This window comes from Ictidomys tridecemlineatus, chromosome 8, assembly GCF_052094955.1.
Source record: "Ictidomys tridecemlineatus isolate mIctTri1 chromosome 8, mIctTri1.hap1, whole genome shotgun sequence".
Classification (NCBI taxonomy): Eukaryota; Metazoa; Chordata; class Mammalia; order Rodentia; family Sciuridae; genus Ictidomys; species Ictidomys tridecemlineatus.
In genome coordinates, this window is record NC_135484.1 from 126,613,034 (window position 1) to 126,628,850 (window position 15,817).

General features: G+C 33.8%; 1 protein-coding gene and 1 pseudogene across 1 annotated transcript; both read left to right on the forward strand.

Moving 5' to 3' along the window:
- The first annotated feature begins 2,077 nt into the window (after positions 1–2,077).
- On the forward strand, positions 2,078–2,239 carry LOC120889383 (U2 spliceosomal RNA; annotated as a pseudogene).
- Positions 2,240–13,315: 11,076 nt separating this feature from the next.
- On the forward strand, positions 13,316–14,260 carry LOC144365805 (olfactory receptor 5V1-like). Its single transcript, XM_078018553.1, has one exon. It carries the CDS (start codon positions 13,316–13,318, stop codon positions 14,258–14,260), a length of 945 nt encoding a protein of 314 aa, XP_077874679.1.
- The last annotated feature ends 1,557 nt before the right edge of the window (positions 14,261–15,817 follow it).

The window sequence follows — 15,817 nt, forward strand, 5'->3', positions numbered from 1 at the left end:
TTTCTAACAAGTGGTGCTAGAGAAATTGGTTATCCATAGTAGAAGAATGAGTCCTATCTCTCACCCTGTATAAAAGTTAACTCAAGATGGATCAAAGACTTAGAAACTATGCAACTTTGGACAGGGTCAACACTCAATAGGCACAGGCCTACAGTTAAGGAAATAATGTCAAGAGTTAATCAATGGGAGGACATCAAATTAACAAGTTTCTAAATAGCAAAAAAGAAAAAAATCTTTACTAAGTACTATTCCAATGCAAATTAATATCCTTCATATAAACAAAACACCACACAAACCTCCAAATAACCTAATCAATAAATGGACAAAGGAACTACACTGACACTTCTTAAAAGAGGAAATACAAATGGTCAACAAATATATGAACAATGTTCAACATCTTTAGCAATCACAGAAGTGTAAATCAAAACTACACTGTGATTTTATCTCATCCCAATAGAATGGCAACCATCAAGAATACAAATGATAATAAATGCTGGAAAGGATGTGGAGAAAAAATACACTTACACATTGTTAGTGGAGTTGTAAATCACTTTGGAAATCCGTATGGTGACTCCTTGGAAGGGAAACACGGTATCCAGTTATACCTCTCCTCAGTATTTATTCTAAAGAATTAAAGTCAGCATCTGAACACAATTCTCAATAGCTAGGCATGCTTGTGTGTTTTATTCAGTCCTAAAGAACAATAAAATTATGCTATTTTCAGGAAAATGAATGGAATTTGAGAGCATTGTATTAAGCAAAGTAATCCATACCCAGAAAGTCATGGATCATATGCTTCCTTTCTCTCATAAGTGAAAGCCCGAGAGAAAAAAGAAAAGAGGAAAAAAAAAAAGGGTCAAGGGAAGAGCTCATAATAATAGAAATGACACAATTAGAGTAAAAGAAGAGGAGCAAGGGGTGTGAATGGAAAGGAGAGCACTGGGAAATGGAATTGACACGGTTATTTTGTTCTACTGTGTGCACATTTGAATATATAACAACAAATCTCACTATTGTATATATTTACATCAATAAAATAATATGTATAAATTGATAAAAGGGTATATGATTCTGGTCTCACATCTCATATAAAAATAAATTGTGGAATATTGTATGGCTGAATGAGTGAAAGCATTATAAAGGTCTTTTAAAAGTGACACAGGAAAATATCCTCATCATATTCTTTTAGGAAAATATTTCTTACTGAGGCCACAGAAAATACTGGTAGCCACTTTCCATTTATGAATTTTTCTTCACCAAGAGTTGTCACTAAGAAAGTGAAGAAATAAGCCAAATGGTGGGAGAAAGTATTTGCAGCATATATAATCAACAAAGAATAACGAAAATAAAGTCTAAAGAAATCCACATTACTCATCTCTAGAAGATCTGGAATCATAAATTCTGACAAAATTCAAGTGTTGACAAAGAGGTGGAGCACCAGCTAGCCTTACATAGTGCTATGAAAATTTAAGTGTAGCAAAGCAGCTTGGAAAAAAGTTCTTACTGGACACACACCTTTATTGTAAACTATTCTCTAAACACTCAGTTTGTACTATGAGCACAACATATATTGTAGAACATATAATATATATTACCTCTTTTTTGTTCATTACTATGACTTCCCTTAATTATAGATTTTCAGATTAAATATTTTAAAGACCTTGTATTTAATTGCTGTGTAACAAATTCTCCCCAAGTTTTACAGTTTAAAACAATAAATGTTTATTATCTCAAAATATCTAGGGATCAGAAATCTGAGTGCAACTTAGCTGTAAGCTTCTGACTCAGAGTTTTCTCACAAGCCTCAAAGGTTTTGGCTTTGTCTACATCATGTCAAAACTCAGTGGTGGAATACATTAGTGTCACTGGGCCTCAGACTCTCTGTTGATCAGAGACTCAGTTCCTTGTCATTTGTACCTCTCCAGAGGAAGGCCCACGACATAACAACTGAGTTCCTTCAGAATGATTGAGCAGGAAAATGTGCCCAAGATTGAAGCCATAGTCTTTGTAACTAACCTTTGAAATGACATTTCACTACTTCTGTCATATTCTATTTGCTAGAAGTTAAATAATAATAGTATCTTCTTGGCCTTTTGGCTAAGATCAAGTGTAGCATGTATTCTTATCAATTTAAAATATGATATGATAGTAATTGGAGTTTTAGAGCAGTAGGCACTTGCTTTGTGCACTCCATGCATAGACGTGATATTGCAGTACCTCCAGGAATGGTGCAACACACCCCACAAAAGAAGTTAAATTACAAATCCAGTCTATACTCAAAGTTTATACATTATAAAAAGTGATGAATGCTAGGAGGTGGGGATCATTGGGGAACAACTTAAAGTCTGTCTACCATACTACTTTTATGAGGAAAAGAAATACTATTGAGCTGAAATTATTTTTTAAGAATAAATTCATTTGATCAAATTATATGTATCTATAAATCTACCAGAGTGAAATCCACTATTCTGAATAATTAATGTGTACCTATATAAAATAATAAAAAACTTCTGTAAAGGAATCAGTCTTAGTTAAATTTATTTGCCATTCATAATAATTTATCATACATTTACTTAGTTTTTTCTAAACATATCAATTTATAAAAGGATATTTGATATTACTGATGTAGTATCAGAGGTAATTTATATGATGAATTATAATAGGAAAATTTTCTAGTTCACTAAAAATCAATTACATGAAAAATCAAATTTTCTCTCATATCCATAGTTTTCAAATGTATGTAAACAAATCTATGCAGAGATCCCTAAATTTGTAAACTATTTTTTTTTGTATCTGGCTATTTAATTTGTATACAATTACACAGTGTTTCATAAGTTCTTTTCCTAGACAAGTTGCTCTCTGCCTTTGTATTTTGTCATCTCATAACTATTCAAAATTCTGTGACTTCTCTTGTTTTGGATCATCTATTGCCCACCCAGTAATTAGATTAGGCTTTGCCCAAGGAGGAGTATTATTTTAATATCATTAGAATATGGTTATACCACATGCCAAGAAGGACAAAATGGGGATTATAAACCTGTAAAGGAGGATCAACATAAGTTGAGAGGCTTAGGGGAGATTTTGTACTGCTAATTCTCAACCTAGGGTAAGAATAAAGTTGAGGTTTCTGAAATTTATTCTTAGCCTTAGATAAAAGATCACTACTACTTTCGGTTAGTTTGCATTAAGAGGATCTTAAGGGCAATTTTTGGAAAAATGTTGTATTTGGGCAGCATTCTTGGCAGAAGTGAAACGAGGAAGGGAGGACAGTGAAGAAGAAATGATGTTGAGCAAGAATGGAGACTAACTTTGGTCTCACCCTATGGGAGTCCTGGAGCATACTGCATCTCAGAATTGGTTTCACCTTGAGGTACAGGAACTAGCCTTTATCACCCTCTCAGTCAGTCAGTCAGTCATTGGTCTCTCATTTATTGCCCTGGAGAAAGGGAAAAGCTCATTTTTTGAAAGTCCAGAGGAGGAGCAGCTATGATCAACATTTAAAAAAAATCTATCAACATACTAGTAGACTGCAAGGAAGAAGTCATAATTGATTTAATTGTCATAAAAAAGAATTGATAAAAATCAACACACGTTTAATATGACAAAAATTTTAGTAGAATAGAAAAGGAAACTTAACTATGATATTAAGTGTTTTATACCAAAGAAACTGAGCAACCATATGTAATGAGAAACCACAGAGACATGCCTTTGGACCAGTGAGAGTGAGAGGGTAAGAATGTCCACCACCATCGTTACCACTTCATGTACTTTGCAAGTATTACTCTGTTCTATAAGAAAGAACACAGAAATATACAATGTATGAATTAAAAAGAAATATATAAAATTCCTTTGTACATGCCATGAGGCTTTATGTAGAAAACAAAATAGAATTGGCAATAAACTATTCAAGTAAAAGGTGTTCACCAAAGTTGCTAGATAGTGATATAATAAATAAGATAAAATTTATAATAGCAACAAAAGTTATATACTATTCAGAATAAATTTAACAAAGATACATAGACCTCTGTTGTGAAATATTAAGTATTTTAAAGGCATAAAGGAAGATTTGAATAAATTAAGAGTAATGCCACAATTTTGGTCAGAAAGAAATTTAAATGTGTGAAATTCTCTTCCAAATAATTTATAAATTCCATGAAATAAGCTTTTAAAAATTTTATAAAAGCAATAGTTTTCATAATTTTCAACACTAATTTTGAAAAAAAATTTAAAATGATAAAATTTTTGATTATGATATTAACATTTTAAAAGCTATTAATATAAAGTCATGTTCAAGAAAAATAGATTTTAGAAAAGTGTAGAAATCATTGTTTAATAAGAAGGATATTACAATGAATGGTCAATGTTTAGGAGTAGCTAGGAGCAACCAGATCACTAAATACAGAAAAATAAAATTAGATTCTTGAGGGTTACGAATTAATCTTCATTCACTTAAAATAAACTCTAAAAGGATGAAGAAAAAAAGATCTTGAAATTTAAAACTATAAAGTTAAAATAAGACCAAAAAAGTATATATTTTAAATCTATTGTTAGGGATAATCTTTTAAACAAATTTTGAAGTATCACTCATAACCTGAGAAATTATGGATCTTATTATGACAAAATTAAGATTTTCTTTTTTATGAAAGACATTCTAGATAATACTCCTGCAAAAGAACAAGAAAAAACAGGGAATCCAAATAACTGAAAAAAAAATCTTCTGGATATATTCAAAATGTCTGGTAATCTGAACAAAGCAATAATGAGTCACTACTTCATATTCATTAGATTGACAAAAATTAGAAAATTAGATAATGCCAAGTAACTTTAGTAAACTTGTACATTACTGGGGATGCTACAGATACAGTTGAAGAAGATGATTAAATTTTCAAGATTAAATTTATATAAATCATCATTTGCTGAAAGCCAAATTTGATTTTTTCTGACTTTGTATCTGCTTTTGAAAAAGTGTCCTCTGACTCTGAGGCACTTCCAGGCCAGAAGATAGTTACAAAAATCCTAATATTATCTTTATCTTCATGTCATCTTTGGAGAAAAAGAGGACAATAAAATACCATATCCCAGGCTGGGGTTGTGGCTCAGAGGAAAAGTGCTCGCCCAGCATGATTGAGGAACTAGTTTTGATCCTCAGCCCACATAAAAATTTAAAGGTATTGTATCCACCTACAACTAAAGAATAAATGTTTTTAAAAAATACCATATCCCTGAAGTGCTCTTCTCTGGCTTTAAGAACCTAGCCAAATTAAGAAAGCCATAAGAATGAGCCTAGGCCACAATTTCTGGATAAATATTACCTTAAAGGACACTGGCTTTCCCTCAAGTATGCTAGAAATTAGGGCCAGTTGTGCTGTCTGGAGAAAGCTACATTCTTGCATATATTCCAAGTTCCTTGGGATGCTGGTCATAAAACTGGACAAAGCAATCAAACTGATTATATTACTGCTTCTGTAACCTAATAATTTAATGCATAACCTCCCTCCCCACCCCTGTGATAACTGGTGTGGAAAGGCACTGCGGACAGGAAAGCACTTGTCCAGTTAGCCATCGGATAATTGAGAGAGATTGGGACACTATTTTCAGGTGAAACACTGTGTGAAATGGAGATGCACCTGTCTAGCCTTTCACCTCTGGACTTTATGGAAAAGCTCCTGTCTAGCCCTTCACCAATGAATCTTCCTGGTGAGTATTTTTTGATAAATTTTATGTTTCACATCCCATTTCCTGTTGTCTTCCTTGGTCTCTTGGTAAGCTATTTCACTGCCCTAGCACAACTGAGCTGTAGATGGTGTAGCTTCCCAAGATAATAAACTTTCCCCAGTATATGCACTCAGATATAACAGAATTATATTCTAAAGCCATAAAGGTGGCATTAGAAGTTAAATTGTTCTGAAATGGCTTAAAATCATAGCAAGAAGATGGAGAGGGGAATTGATAGTGATGATGGAAGGATAAATGTCCAACAAACATTATGCTTCAGAATAACTTTTAGTTACATTTTTGCACCCCTTATCAATAAATTGAAAGTCTTACATGATGTTAAAAATATCACACCTCCATTTCAAGTGAGATTTCAAGAGATAGACATACTAGAAATTGTATCCAAAGGAAAGGTATTAGTTCACCAACCTACATGTAACTCATAAAGAGGTGGATATTTAGGAGTCCAATTTGGTTTCTGAAATACATCTCTCTCTCTCTCTCTCTCTCTCTCTCTCTATATATATATATATATATATATATATATATATATATATAATTAAATAAACTAGTGTGCTGTGTAATCTCTTCCCACTTCCAGAAGGAAATGAAAGTGATTCCAAAATAAAAAAGGAATGGGGATATAATTTAAGGTGGGAATAAAAAAAAACAGAGGTCTTGGCATCTATCCCTGGAAATTGAGAGTCCAAAGGTGAGTGCATTGTGTGAGTGCAAAGTAGCAAGAAGCCAGAGAACTGCCTTTGCTCTGTTGATGGAAAAAGGATGCAGGTTGCTTATCATTGGGCAGATATGGCCCAAAGAGGTGTGATCAACCTGGAATAGTTTTGATTTCACAGACTTCCTGAAACAGACCTATTTTAGTGAGGCTGAGTGTGTGAGCTATGTGGATTTGAGCTTAGTAAGGGACCGCTTTGACAGTGTGCTGCAAATGTGCCTTTCCTCTTCTCTGCTTGTGATCCCACACAGCACCTGAGATGGGTGTGACTTGCCAAGATGTCAATCAATCTGCTGACCACATGACATCACAAAGCAAGACTCCATCTTTGAAACCTTATTCCCTGCCTTATTTGGTGAAGAACATTCCATTGAACCTCCCTTGTGTTTGTCTCCCCCATAAAATAAAAAGAATACAGGGGCACACTCCTTTTCCAGCGCTGCCCAGCTGACCCTTGGTGTCACTGCGCACTTAGAAACTTAGAAACTCAGGTTCATGTGCTGCATGGTTTCTTCACCAACTTCTTAGTTATTGATATAGCCAGCTCCTTTGAACCCAGCTCATCCCACCAGCCTGGCCAGCTGCTGACAATCTATAATAGCAGCAAAGTGGCTGGTGATAAAATAAATTCTCAGGACTCAGCAGGAATCAGAGTTATCAGTTTCAGGACCTCTGTGCTCAGAGTTCCCAGAAGTGTGTCTTTAGGGTCTTTGAAAGATTCCCACAAGATATGGAGATCTTTCACATATATATGGCCTTGTCGTTGCTCAGCTCTAGTCCCACCCACTGGCATGCAGGGATTGAGAAGACTCTCTGTATTCAGATGGAAGTCAGCTGACAGAGACTCTGCAGAGAAAGTTATTATGTGCCACTCCTTGTATTCATAAAAGCAGTTCCACATCAGGCTCTAGGTCGCTGAATGGTAATCTTTGCTATGTAGTTTTGATCATAGGTAAGTAGTTTTTAATTCCTTAGTTATAGTTCATTGCTTTCAGAAATAATGTTTTGCCTTCCTTTTTGGATGACATACTAAGTATGTGTGTGGAGGGGAGATGGACATGTAATGATCCTTCCCAGGGAGGGAAAATTCAAACTTTATGTCCTATGCTCTGAATGACAGAAGTAGATTGAGAGTGTGGGAACCAGGGAGCTTCCTCCCTTTAGGGCAATTTCTGTATCTCAGAGTGGACATGTGCTAACTTACTGATTCTTTACTGGATAAAGGACAGTATTTATATATATATATATGAGATAAAATGCCACTGTATTTCAGAAAATAGTGTTAGGAAAACACTGTGTGGTTTTCTCACAAGAAAAAATCTTTCATAGGGATCTAAAATCATTGCATGCTTGCTATGCCTATTTTACGTGCTTACTATGTGATTTCAGATGTAAGTAAGGGATTGGACAATATACTTTTAGGAAATCCTTGCAATTTAAAGATTCTACATTTTTTATTATTTATTATTTTTTAATGAAGGGCACTGAGCTTTGATAGAGTGACTCATGCCTGTGACCCCAGGTACTTGGGAGGCTAAAGCTGGAGGATCACAAGTTCAATGTCAGTCTTAGCAACTTATCGAGATCTTTAGCAACTTATTAGTCCCTGTCTCATTGTAGAAAAAGGAGTAGGGATATAGCTCAGTGGTAAAGTGCCCCTGGATAAACATACTGCAAACAGTCAATAATTAAAAAAAAAAAACAGATGCACTTAGTCTCTTAGAAGTGAAAACATCAAGACTGAGACACTTCATGAATTTTCTGGGAATCTTTTCCTATGGGTCCTGAGTAGCCATCCTTGAGATCTTACGATGATGTAAACCCCTGAAAATATCCCCCCCATCATCCATTTGGCCTCAAATCCTATGATTTGTGGCAAAATAAATAAAATAATATAAGTTACAAAAATCAATATGTTTTGTTTAAGTGCCATAGTTGAGATCTAAACAAAAGCCTCAGAATTCCCCAAGGGAGAAACATCATTTTCAACTGATGAGAAAGGTAGATTTTAAGGTGAACTTTGAAAAAATACATGAAGATTGGAAGACAGAAATGGGGGCAGAAAGAAAAACTTGAAGGTTGAATGTAAAATTAAAAGGAATATTCTGAAAACAATGTATTTTGTCTCAAGGCAAATAACCTTAGAGAATTAATATATTAGTTGTTTTAATTATTCCATCTGGTCACTTTACAATGTGACAGCTCTCTAATAGATTAGGACACAGAAAAAAACATGTTTTGAACTGAGAAGGAATTATCTCAGGGCACAGTAGGCTTGGGAAGTATCCTAAATGGTAAAACAAAAGAATCAGGATATCCCTTGGAGAAAACAGTTCTTTCTCTGAATATGTAATACATGCAAAGAGGAAGGCAAACAGCTGGATCAGTGTTTCCTCTGTCTCTCACCTGACAGCTCATAATGACTGTGTTGGTGACAGAGGATTGTCATCAGCAGGATGTCTTCTTGTGAGTAACAAAGTAAGAAATTTTTTTTATATTTTTATATTTTGAACCATTATTCATATACTAACTGTGATTTGATGCTTCTTTGGATTTCTTCATATTATTATTTTACTTATCCATCTTCTTTTCTGGCATCTCCACATAGCAAATTAATTCTACAGAACTTAAGAATGTTCAATGTGTTCCCTTATTTCTTACTTTATTCACTCCCATCTACATGATAGTTTGAAACACCTTTTATTTACAGATGTGTTACAAATGTCTGTCTCTAGTATATACCTCTCTCCTGAGGTCCAAATTGCAACTGCTTTTTGAGACATTTTATTAGACATCTCAAATATGCCTCCAGTTAACTGAGATCACCAATGAACCTCTCTGATCCACCTCTAGATCTCTGCTGTTTTCTGCTTTCCTTATTTCAGTGACTCCACTAAGCATTTACTCATTCAAACTAGGACTCAGATTAGCACAGTGCACCAATTAGAGTTAAAATCTCTTTATTTAGTTTTGTTCTTGTAGTATGAGTATAATATTTGTACTTCATATTTGCTGTGTTTGTGTGTGTGTGTGTGTGTGTGTGTGTGTGTGTGTGTGTGAGAGAGAGAGAGAGAGAGAGAGAGAGAGAGAGAGAGAGAGAGAGAGAGAGAGAGAATTGGAAGAAATAAGATTTTTTCATAACAAGCATTTAATATATGTCAGTAATAATGATTATCCTTAATTCATCCCTCTTTCTCATTTCATACCAGAACTTTAAAGATTGTATCTCTTAACATCTCCTAATGCCTCTGATTATTTCCAACCCAGGTCTCACCACTCTGATGTGAAGTTCCATGACCATTTGTCTGACTGAAATAGAGAATTCAATGAGCTTGTCTTGCTCATTTTTGCTTCCTTCTATTTTATTGCCCACATATTTTCCAGAAAGACAATTTTTAGAACATGGACATCTTCCATTCTTGAAATATATTCCAATTACTCTTAGAGTCTAATAGAATATTTCACACTCTTGAGATAGATTCCAGTTGTTCTAGATGATTCTAACCTTATCAGAGCAGCCTCCTGCCCTTGCTCCTTTTCTTCCAGGCTTCTTGGATTTCCTTTAGGTCTCACATTACTCCAACCTCAGGACCTGTGCATATGTTCTTAATTGTGTATGGAAAGTTTTCTACATTCACCTTGCCTTAACTACTTAACTCCTGTTCATTATTGAGATTGCAAGGCACATTTTCTCTTGGAAATTTTTGGTAACTAGGTTCCATACTATTCTATCCCTTCTGTTTTCTACTTTAAAATAATTATTATAGTTTTTATTAGATATTTTAAAAATTATACATAATAGTCAATGTGCATATTCCTAGAGATAAAGTTAAATTCTGTTTATTTTATTTTGTCTTCAGTATACTTTGTCTTTAGCCATATAATTTGTACATTATATGGCTAAAATGTAAAGCATATAAATTTTATATACATCACATACATTATATGTAATTTATACATTAATACTTATTATTTTATTTTTGTAGCATACTGCCATATAATTGAATAAAATGAGCAGAAAGGGTTTCCTAGGAGTAGAAAGAAAAGTTAAAAAAATGAGAAAGGGGAGGAAGATATTAGGAAAAGAAAAGGAGATAGATTAGGGAACAGGAATTTTGGATTGAGAGAAAATTATACTAGAAAATTTATTTGGTTCTAGTAACAATGTGAGATACTATATTATGAAAATTTAAACCTTCATCTAATTTGTCATCTACTTCCACTGAAAATGTCCACAGTAGTTCACAAGCAGTGAGGACATCAATTAAAACAAAAGTACAAATGTACTACATTCCAAACTTGAAATTAAATGTATATTTTTTTCTGTAGGCCAGGATAATCAATAAAGCATATATTTTAATAAATATACAATATGTACTTTTATTTTTAAACATAGTATTTTATTTATGTTTTTGTTTTCTATAATTTGTATGAGAGCACAAACTACAAAATTAACTTTTTTCCTTGAGCTTGAAATTGAATATTTTTTTGTGTGTATTTTACTGGATATCAAACTCAGGGTTTTATGCATGCTAGGCAAGTGCTCAACCACTGAGCTATATTCCCAGCCAATAACTTGAACATTTTTTTAAAAATATTTTTCAATTATTATACATATTGATAGAATACAGTGTGGCAATTAGATACATTTACATAATAATTTTCCCCACAATTTTACCAAACATTTTAATTAACTGTCTTAAGCTAAACTGTGGAATAGCATCCTTAGTAACAAAAACACAAACATTTAATGTTCATTTGGGCAGGAAGGTGAACAACTGCACTGGATCTTTATTATTTAAACAAACACATTAAAGTAAAAGACGAAATATTTGGTAACAATTAGATTTAACCATCAAGATGGTGTGGCATAAATTATTAACATCTGGGAGCACAAGTCATAAAAGTTTGTGACTACATAGTTAAAATAATTTAATTGTATGAACTTAAGTTTCATTAAAACCAGAAAAGTATTTTTAAAGAGGATTCTGTTGTCATTAAAGGGAATCAAATTTTCTAACACTCAATGTATGTATATTAAGGTAAAAATGTATTTTCACCTAACTAGCTGCATAAACTCTGCCATATATCTTTCTTGCTGAAACTCTGTTTTCATCTGGAAAATGGCAATGATGATATTACTTATCTCACTGGATATTGTAGAGTAAATGAGAGGACATGTAGAAAGTGCTGAGAGATTATTGGTAACCTTCTCCACTCAGCACTTAAAATGATTTGTCTAAACAGCAACAGAATCTTGAATAAACCTAATGGCTCTTGAATTTTCCAGACAGATGACCTGCACCAGTGGGTCTCTTTGAAAATTTGTAGAAATGCAAGTAACCTGACCCCAAATTCAGAGAACCTAATTCAGCATGCTTATTATTGAAATTTATTATTACAGAAATAAGCAAATAAAAAATACAAATGTTCACCACTAATAACAGTGGCTTTTCTTAAACTACTTGTAACATTGAGCAATCTTGTTGATTATAATCTGAGATGTAGGTAACAAACAGGTAAAAATGATCCATAGTTGCATGTTAACTTATACTTTTAGACTACTGAAGATTTTCTGTTATACCTAATGTCAGACCAACTTTCCTGACTTATTTCAAAGTCAGGATGCTGTCACTCTAAAGATCATTAATCCCTTATCATTTATGTAAATTCTAAAGAATTAAGATAAATTATTTACAACTCAAAGGTCATGTTTCATAGGGTTTATTGCCCTAAAAATCTATTACAATGCAGTGCTTAAGGAAAAAGCAGGTTAAAATACATACTTTTCTGATCCTCATTTTGAATATTTACATATGGAAAACTGATCTGAAACACAGACAGAAAACATTTCTGTGAACATTAAGTATTATATTTATTAAAAATTACTTTTTGGGCTGGGGTTGTAGCTCAGTGGTAGAGCATTTGCCTAGCATGTCTAAGATCCTGGGTTCAATCCCTGGCACCATATAAAACTAAATAAACAAAATAAAGGTATCATGTCCATCTACAACTAAAAATATTTTTTTAAATTATTTTCTATATTTTCAACATATTCTAAAACAAACACATTAATTTGAATCAGAAGAAAAACAAGTTTTGTTCTGCATTTAAGGATGGAAAGGAGGAGCAGAGATAGCTTTGCAGAAGGTAATGAAGGCCAAAGAGGTTCTTCTGTAACTATTTCTGCTACACATGTCTACACATCACCAAGAAAATGTAAATAGGGTTGACAGAGGTATTATTAACAGAGAATCTTAGGATGTAATTTGCATTTTTGTGATTTGCTTTTATTTAAAGAGAAAGAGAGAGACAGAGAGAGAGAGAGAGAGAGAATTTTTTATTATTTTTTTTTTTAGTTTTTGGTGGACACAACATCTTTGTTTGTATGTGGTGCTGAGGATCTAACCCCGGCCACACGCAAGCCAGGCGAGCACGCTACCACTTGAGCCACATCCCCAGCCTGATTTGCTTTTTTTTTTAGGTGTTGATGGACCTTTATTTTATTTATTTATATGTGATGCTGAGAATCAAACCCATTACATGATGTGTGCTAGGTAAGTGCTCTACAAATGAGTTACAACACCAGCCCTTGTGATTTACTTTTAGTTAAAAATGTTCAGTACTGTTACACCTAAAATCTTATACAGGGAGATGATTTTCAAGTAAAACACTGTGTTGGGTGGCTGGTATGAGTCATAGTATATGAGTGTTGCTCCTGTGGTTTACTACCAGATATAGGTAGTAATATTTTATCTGTAACATTTTGCTTTCCTGTTTTTCAGGCCATTGCTACTGTAGCATATGATTATTGTAATCTATGCTTCTCTTTGCCCAACTCCTCAGAGGAAACCAGACAACATTATGGAAGGAAAGAATCAAACAGCTATATCTGAATTCATCATCTTGGGATTCTCTGAGCTGAATGAATTGCAGTTTTTACTATTTACCATCTTTTTTCTGACCTATATATGTACTTTGGGAGGAAATATATTCATCATCTTGGTGACAATGGCTGATCCGCACCTACATACACCCATGTACTATTTCCTAAGGAACCTGGCCTTTATTGATGTCTGCTACACCACCACCAATGTCCCACAGATGATGGTACATCTTGTATCAGAGAAGAAGAGCATTTCCTTTGGGGGATGTGTGGCTCAACTTTTTGCATTCATTTTCTTTGTAGGTTCAGAGTGTCTCCTCCTGGCAGCAATGGCATATGATCGATACATTGCCATCTGCAAACCCTTAAGGTATACAGTTATTATGAACAAGGCCCTGTATAGCCAGTTAGCAGCCTCATGTTGGATTGGTAGTTTCCTCAATTCAGTGGTGCATACGGTACTGACATTCCGTCTGCCATTCTGCAACAACCAGATTAATTACTTCTTTTGTGACATACCCCCATTGCTGATCTTGTCTTGTGGGGACACTTCTGTTAATGAACTGGTGTTGCTATCCATTGGAGTCTTCATTGGTTGGACTCCTTTACTGTGCATTGTCCTTTCCTATGTTTACATAATCTCCACCATCTTGAGGATCCACTCTTCAGAGGGGAGACACAAAGCCTTTTCTACATGTGCCTCCCACCTGGTCATTGTCCTTCTCTATTATGGTAGTGCCATTTTCACATATGTGCGGCCCATTTCATCTTACTCATTGGAGAAAGACAGACTGATTTCAGTATTGTATAGTGTTGTTACTCCCATGCTGAACCCTATAATTTACACATTGAGGAACAAGGATATCAAAGAAGCTATGAAGACAATAAGGAGAAGGTGGCAGCCACCAAGTCTTGGGATGTAATGTTAAGGATAAGATTAAGGATAATCATTATTTTGATATGTAATCTCAAAATAATAATCATATATTAGAATTTAAGTTTTTCACCAATCAGCTGTTTCTCCTGACACTCAAAAACTGCCTGAAATGCTGGGACAGAGATGAAAGAATTGGCACACTCCACCTCAAATGTACATGATCTTGAGCTTGCTTTCTTTTCCCCCTTGTTTTGGCACTAGAGATTGAACTCCTAAGTCCTTTAATTTTTTCTTTAATTTTATTTTGAGATAGGGTCTCACTAAGTTGCTAAGGGCCTCACTAAGTTGTTGAGGTTGACTTTAATCTTGCTATCCTGCCTCAGGCTTCCTAATTGTTGGGATTCCAGTTGTAGGCCATTCTACCTGGCATTCTTGAACTTTGCTAGTTCAACATGAGAGACATCAATCTATTCTTTTCAGATGTTTTCTTCTTATCCATGTTTTCCATTCTTTATCCTCTTATCAAAGATGGTGGCTCTCTTCCATGTAATATTTGTTTGATGAACTTCATCATTTGGTACATTATTTCCTATATGTGGAAGAATGTGAAAGAAGCTTCTCTTACCATATTTCTTTTTTCTTACTACTTAGCTCATGTTTTTGTCCTTTTTTTGGTTCTTTTTAATAAAACATCATCACCAATATATAAGTTCACATTATTCTCGTTTTGACAAAGAAATATAATCATGATGAAATGGTGTCTTATCTCCAGATCTGTTGGCAATTGATTTTAATTTTGTCACATGATGCATGGGCTAAAGCCAATTTACCTTCATATTAGAAAGAAGATATAGGTTCTTAATCCCAGTTTATATTCCTTACTCTATTCAAAAGGTGAAATATCCCGAAAAGAGTTTTCTAGCAATAAGTCCACATGGCAGATTACTTAACATAACATTAGGAACATTTTTATAAAAATTTAGAAAATATAATCAGATAAAAAATATAGAAAATTTATGTTTTATAGGAAGGAATAAAAATTTTAGTAAGATGGCAATTAAAGTTAAAAAAAATAGAAATTACATGTTTAAAGTATTCAATTACTGCTTTTATTTTTTATACTGTTTAAAAACACTTCTGGTTTGCACACCATTCCTTTAACTATGATTATTTGGTAATTGCTATATTAAGTATTCTGTGTATTACCTATCTTATAACCTATGTCCTGTAGAAACCCTAAGTAATCCTTCCCTAGGTAGGGCTTGGTTCCTGGCTATACACCACCACTATGACCATTTCCTTAATTTCCAACTTATATCCTACCAATCATTTAAACAAAAACTTCTCTATTATTTATAATTCTGTTCAAAACACACTTTCTCCCAATAACTCCATGTGGAAGTATTTTCTCTTCCTTTTTAAGTCACAGGATACTATGCAAGATGGTGGGGGTTGGAGTGGTAGCAAGAGTTCCCTGACTATGCCATTTAAATTGCATCTTTTTACCCCCTAGTAATTATTGATAACCCCAATTATCACAACTTATTAATAAAAATCATCAATTTATTATTATCTGATTTATGTGTTCTATTCACCTTTTGAT

Coding starts and splice junctions, on each gene's coding strand:
- LOC144365805 (XM_078018553.1), top strand. CDS start 13,316: ATGGAAGGAAAGAATCAAACAGCTATATCTGAATTCATCATCTTGGGA.